This window comes from Equus przewalskii, chromosome 11 (assembly GCF_037783145.1).
Source record: "Equus przewalskii isolate Varuska chromosome 11, EquPr2, whole genome shotgun sequence".
NCBI classification, from domain to species: Eukaryota; Metazoa; Chordata; class Mammalia; order Perissodactyla; family Equidae; genus Equus; species Equus przewalskii.
Genome location: NC_091841.1, coordinates 15,012,800 through 15,019,580, shown reverse-complemented (window position 1 = coordinate 15,019,580; position 6,781 = coordinate 15,012,800). Strand labels below are relative to the sequence as shown.

Genomic DNA, 6,781 nt, shown 5'->3' with positions numbered 1-6,781 from the left:
GGAGGTGGACAAGAGCTGGAATTTCATTTGCTCGGTGTATAGTGTCAGCTCCCAGGAGCATGGAATCTGGCATCAAATATATCTTCATCTTAGGTTGCTACTTAATATCTCAGTGAATTGGTTTAATTAGCTGAACTCTCCTATGTTTTGTTTCCCCATATTTAAAATGAGTATTAAAATAGTACCTATCGCATTTTTATAAGTTAAATGCATGCAAAATGTTTACAAAATTTTTTAGACAGAAAATATGCTCTCATTAAATATCATTTGACATATAATGATGCCTTTAATCTAAAAAGCATTTAGCAGATTAAGTCTGTAGTAAATCCTGTATGATCTACATCTTTTTTTAATGTATAAATCTCCCCAAAGTTTAAAAAGTGCTACTAAAGATGTATAATGTTCTGTCCATTTCAGATGTATTGAGTTTCTGCTGTGTACTCTGAATTCAACTCAACCTCATGGAAAATCAAAACAATGTCACGGAATTTGTTTTTATGGGCCTGTGTGAAGGTAAGCATATAGAGCTACTGTTCTTTTTCTTGTTCCTGCTCTGTTACATGGCTGTCTTGATGGGGAATTCCACCATCTTACTCACAATCACTTGCAGCCATCTAATCCAACAACCCATGTACTACTTTCTCTGCCACCTTTCCCTCATGGACCTCTGCTACACTTCCACTGTGGTCCCCAGGCTAATCAGGGACTTAGCTGCCACAAGAAAAAATATCTCCTATAACAATTGCATGACCCAGCTCTTCACTGCCCACTTGCTGGGAGGTGTGGAAATGTTCATCTTGGTGTCCATGGCCTTTGACCGCTACATTGCCATTGTCAAGCCCCTGCACTACGTGGTCATCATGAATCGGCAGAGATGTAACATGTTGATTGTCATGGCCTGGGTTGTAGGTTTCTGGCACTCTGTTGCTTTACTGTTCATGGTACTCAATTTACCTTTCTGTGGTCCTAATCAGATAGATCACTATGTATGTGATGTGAAGCCTCTTTTGAAACTAGTGTGCAAAGATATTCATTTTGTTAGTATCTTAGTGATTGCTAATTCAGGGATGGTGGCAGTTGCCATTTTTTTGGTCTTAGTAGCTTCTTATATATTCATATTATATAATCTTAAGACCTATTCCTCTGCAGGGCGACACAAAGCTCTCTCGACTTGTAGCTCTCACATAATGGTTGTAGTTTTGTTCTTTGGGCCCTGTATCTATATTTATGTTCTACCTGCAGGGAGTGAGAACAAGGATAAGGAAATCTCTGTGTTTTACACTGTGATTGCTCCAATGTTGAATCCTCTCATCTATACCCTGAGAAATGTGGAGATGAAAATCACCATGCAGAAGGTGTGGTCTCAAATGGCACATTCAGAATTAATGTAACTAAGGTGATATTCATTGTGCTTTGAGTCCTGCATCCCAAAAGCATTTATCATTTGAGATATTATAGAAAACATATAAACTTTCATTGGGGAGTTGAAATAAATGATCTCTGACAATATATGAGCCAAAGAACACATTAGTGTGATTTAGAATGCAATCTGCACTTTAAAGTGTGTGACTACGTGCATTTGAGTAATGGAGACATGTCCTTCTAAAGTAGACGTTTGATCATGTCACTGCCCTCTCCAAAAATTGGTATGGAACCCTATCTACCTTAGAGTAAAATCAACCTTTTCATTTGTTTATCAGAAATTTTCAAAGTTGGTCTGAGGCTAAGTTACTAGTCCTAGAAGTCACTGCACTGGAAGAAAGTATGGTATCATAATGATAGGCTTTGGGGTCAGGAAGAAATGGGTGACTACTGATTGTAAGTTTTTATCTCTGTTTCTTGACAGTTTGCTTTAATTATACAAGTCTCCATTTTTAAAATATCTATGAAATAGGGTAATATTACCCTTCATAAAGATGTAATATTACTTTGGCTAACACACGGGAAGTTTTAGCACCGTGTGTGGTGTATAGGAAATTCATGTCAGGTCATTTTCCTCTTTTCCTTCCTGTCTTCATATGTTCCACTTTGCTTGGATGTTTTCCTCCAACTACACTGGAACCCTCTACACTCTCCAAACATTCTCTGAAATCTCTCATCTTTGTGGCTTTATTTTTCTATATCCTCTGCTTAGGATGCCTCCATCCCTATACTTCATAGTGCACATCTTACATGCAATTCATACTCCTGATAGTACTTTATTCAGAAAGACTGCAGATCCATCAACAGACTAGAAGTGTTTGAATTGCAATACAGCGAAACATTTTCTGTATTTCATATTTTTATTTATTTATTTTGAGGAAGATTAGCACTGAGCTAACATCCGTACCCATCTTCCTCTACTTTATATGTGGGACGCCTACCACAGCATGGCTTGCCTAGTGGTGCCAGGTCCGCACTCGGGATCTGAACAGGCGAACCCCAGGCTGCCTAAGCAGAACGTACACTTAACCACTGTGCCACCAGGCTGACCCCCATTTTCTCTATTTCAAATAATCCTGTGCCCTATAATAGTGTTTTTTCTTATGAACTATGTTTTTCCAGTTTGACTGACCCATTATATTATGTGCTATATCATGATTTTTCTTTTTGTCTCTCTTTTCTAGCAATAAAGCTGGCACAAATTAAGATGTAAATAAAGAGCATCTGAGTTACGTTCAAAGATGTTATCTTCTCTTTTTGACTATGTAAATTGTTCTCACATATCTAGAACTTCCCCTTTTGTCTTTAAGAATCATGCCTTAATATAAAATAAGTAATGTCAGAAAGGCTGAAAATTTAACAAAAATCTCATGGGTCTATCAGGAAGCGAATGAAATCCAGCAGACCTCAGCCTCCTATAATGTCTTTTAACTTATTTATTTTCTGCATTTAGGAGGTACTACTATTTTAATTATTGTTTACTGCCATATCCATCAAATCGCATAACTCATTATCAGCTCTGTGCTCTGGCTCCTATTTGTCTAAACATTTTTCTCTGCCCAGGCACTTGTTTTCTCAAGTGAATGATAGCATTCTTCCACACATTTTCCTTGAGTTGCACCTGCCCCACTGCAAAGGCAAATTCCAGGAAAAACTCTATGGAGAGTAGAGTTTGCCTTTAATGTCAGGCACCCTTGATTTATTGTTTCTACTCTTACAATATTTTGCACATCTAATACTTTTTTTCCCCCTCCTGGAACCATACAAACCTCTGGAATATGAGGGGAAAACCCTGTAACTCTTCCATAGAAATTAACTTGAACGAGTTATTCATAATTCTGTTTGATCTGACTAAAAGTAGAATTTTTCCAATGAAAACTTTTTTAACTACAAAAATGTGGTGTGCATATGTGTGCCTGTGCGTTTGGCGACTGTGTCTGTGTGTGTGTGGTGTGGGAGATCTTGTGGGTCTTGAGGACCCGTCAAGGGAAATTCTTACCCCATTTGAAAGAATATTATGAAAGAAAACTAAACAAACCTTTTATTATTATTTATCTTCTTTTCTCAAAGGTCCACAGTATTATTGGCAAAAAAAGAAGATATATGAAAATCCCACAAAAAAAATATATTGACTTAAGATTAGTTGTCTACTTGCGAGGTGTTCTGTCTAGGATTCACTTTCCAGCCTGTAGCACAATGGCCTAATATCTTCAAAAATATCTGTCAAGTTTGGAAGAATTTGATAAAATGTTTTGTTTAGCATGTGAGTATAAACACAGAATATTTCAGAAATATTTATGGTTGTAAATGTGTAATTTAAGAAATTCTATCCACTTATACAGGAATGTATAGGTAGTTTAAAAGTCCACCATTACAAGTTTATTAAAGGAATACCTTAAAGACCTAATGAGCACTCACATTACACAGGCACATTATTTAAACTCCAGGGTGTCAGAAAGCATCAGAGTGCAAGATGCTTAGAAGACCTGATTGGGACCTAATGGAGATATCGAAGGCCATAACTAGCTCTCAGTGTTGTAGTTCTACATGACTTCCTGCCTCACTCACACACCGTACCCCTCATTCTTTTCCTCAACCCTACATCTATTTCCAGGTGTCCATTGAGAGGGCGAATTTAGACACCTCTAGCCTGTTCTGGTATTCTCTTCAACACCTGAGAGAGTCTATGATTATAGTTATCATATATCTTAAGTTTTTCAAAACATTCTTAATTTCAAATAGTTTATTTTTTTCTCTGTGCCTAAATCTTCAACTTTCCCAGAACATTTTGGTTTACCAAATATCTCTTAAACTACCTGCTTCATCTGAAAGTACACAAAATTGACTTATTTTACTTCATGTTCTGATATTATTACTATAAGATGAGCTATACTCTGAATTGTGTCCACCATAAGAAATATTGGACTAGCAGGTTTTTTCCCCAATACTTTTTTCTCAAGACTCTGAGAATATGTCATAGCAGATGGTTGGTTTTTCTTAGAATGGACCTTCCACATTTCAATATGTATTAGATCCACATTGATTAAAATGCATTCTCACATGCAGGTGGTCATACGGTTCTGAGTATGTCAGGACATGTGATGTGCCAGGATGTGTTATGATGACCAGGAGGCTAGCTCTGAGGTCAGAAAAACAGATTAATGATAGTTTAGCTGTGTGACCTTAATTAATCCACATGAAGCATCTCACTCAATTCTTATCATGAAATAAATATTCTATATGTGGTTGCAGTTACTCCTCTTGTGACTGGAGGTGTATTGAGGATTTCAGAGAATTTATGTACCTTCGCTAGAGAAGTTAAATAGTGTGACTCATAAGAGGTTGTATCAAGGTTCTCTTACTTTGAAGCTCAAGTTTTTAATCACTGTGTTACATTTCCTCTCCATGTTCAGCAACAGCAGTTCTGCTCCTAAAAGTAACTTACTGAAAGAAGTGCAGTGTTTTGCTTTCTCAGCACCTGGGGCCACCTTTTGATGGGGAGAGGGAGATGGAGGTGTTGGTGATTCTCACCCTGCATGTAACTGGAGCTAAGCTTGAGATTTCTTCCAAAAAGCAAGGTCTGTTTGACTTCATTTTTCCCTCAAAATGAGGAAGGGACTCTGAAGGCCCTCTTTGGCCCTATCCAGTTGCTAGGCTTCCTTATCTAAATATCTCAGAGGTCTGCCAGTGGTACCACTATTTTGGGTACATATATTATCTGTGATTGGATTCCCAAATAATTTTAGCATTGTATTTCCCAAACATTCTTTATCTTTCTTTTAATGTTTTGTTTCCTTAGTCTTTTTTATCTCCCTCATCCCCAGTGTTGTCATCTCTATGATAACTTTATAAGATAACACATGCAACATGATTTGAATGCACCACAATTACACTTAAACCATAAGAATGGTCAGGACATAGTATGTTTTACTTAAATTAATTTCTTTCCTTCCAAGTGCAAACTCTTTGTTACTGTATTAACACATTCTTGAAGGCGTCTTTGCATGGTATTTGTTCCCTTCCCAGCTGTTTCTTTTCTCCATGCAAATATGCTTCCCTTAGGCTCTCTCTTTGATCCATCCAGATAACCAAGCTACAATTTAATTCAGGTCTGGATTTATCTTGAGAGATTTTCACATTCGAATCATTATTCCCATTGTAGATAGAATTCTGGGTACTTTAGATTTTCTATAATGCTGAACTAGTGTAGTTTGCAGACATCTTTTCCCATCCAATTGAGTACATGTCAGTAAGAAGATTGGCCTTATAGTTTTTGATTCCTGCTACTGAAATGGATGCATAATCTCACTTAAGTCCAAGGATAACTTATTTCTCCCTCTTTGAGGTTGCTCATATGCTTTTTGCTATTTATTGCAAACAAGATCAAGCACATAGAAGTTTGAGCCATATGCTCATTCTACTTACTGTTCCTGTTAAGACCACATTTAGTCTATATCTACACTTCTAATTGGTGGTACATTGGTGCTAGTCATACACATTTATAGTATAGTAAATCGTTACCTAGAAGTAGTATTGCCATATCACAGATCATGACCACCTTAGTAAATATTGTGAAATAGTGGTTTAAAGTGTTTGCACAATTTTATACCACCACCAGTAATATATAAGATTTCTATTCTTCATATTGGTATTTTGTAGTTGTTATCTCTCTTTTCTCTTGGTTGATCTTGGCAAAGGTTTCTGACATTTATTAATTCTTTCAACAAAACAACTTCTGGCTTTGTTTTTGTTTTCCATTTAGGATTGTTAATTATGTCATTGATTTCTTTCCTTATATCTATTATATTCTTACATCTATATTGTTCTTACATCTATATTATATCTATAATTATTTTGTTTTTATTTTCTCAGGTTTTGATACCTAGGATTCTTAGATCATTTACTTGCACAATACTTTGTTTTGTAATGATAGAGGTGATATTGTTACACATTCCATAGATTTTAAAAAGATAATAAAGGAATATTATGAATATATTAAGCTCAACAAATTGAACAATTTAAATAGAATGGGAAAATTCCTCAAATGATGTAAACTATTGAAATTCACTTAAAAATAAATAATAGATAATTTCAATATCTCTATGTCTCTTAAGGAAATTGCATTTCCTGTCTCAAATTTTGTCAAAGGAACACCCCCATATACATATCTTCATATGTGAATTCTACAACAACTTAAAGAAGAAATAATACTTATTCTACACAAATTCTAAACAAAAATAGAATAGAAAAGTTTACATCTGAATTTGTTCTACAAGGCCAGCATTTCTCTGATTCTCCTCTATTACTGTAGCTTTCTCCATATCATATCATCATTTTTGAATAAAGACAGTTTGTCTTC

At 35.8% G+C, this 6,781-nt stretch overlaps 1 protein-coding gene across 1 annotated transcript; it reads left to right on the top strand.

The window, feature by feature from the left end:
- Window positions 1–461: 461 nt before the first annotated feature.
- On the top strand, window positions 462–1,391 carry LOC103543027 (olfactory receptor 4P4-like). Its single transcript, XM_070566093.1, has one exon. The coding sequence runs from the start codon at window positions 462–464 to the stop codon at window positions 1,389–1,391; it is 930 nt and encodes a 309-aa protein (XP_070422194.1).
- Window positions 1,392–6,781: the final 5,390 nt, after the last annotated feature.

Excerpts from the sequence above, each read along its gene's own strand:
- LOC103543027 (XM_070566093.1), top strand. The coding sequence starts at position 462 with ATGGAAAATCAAAACAATGTCACGGAATTTGTTTTTATGGGCCTGTGT.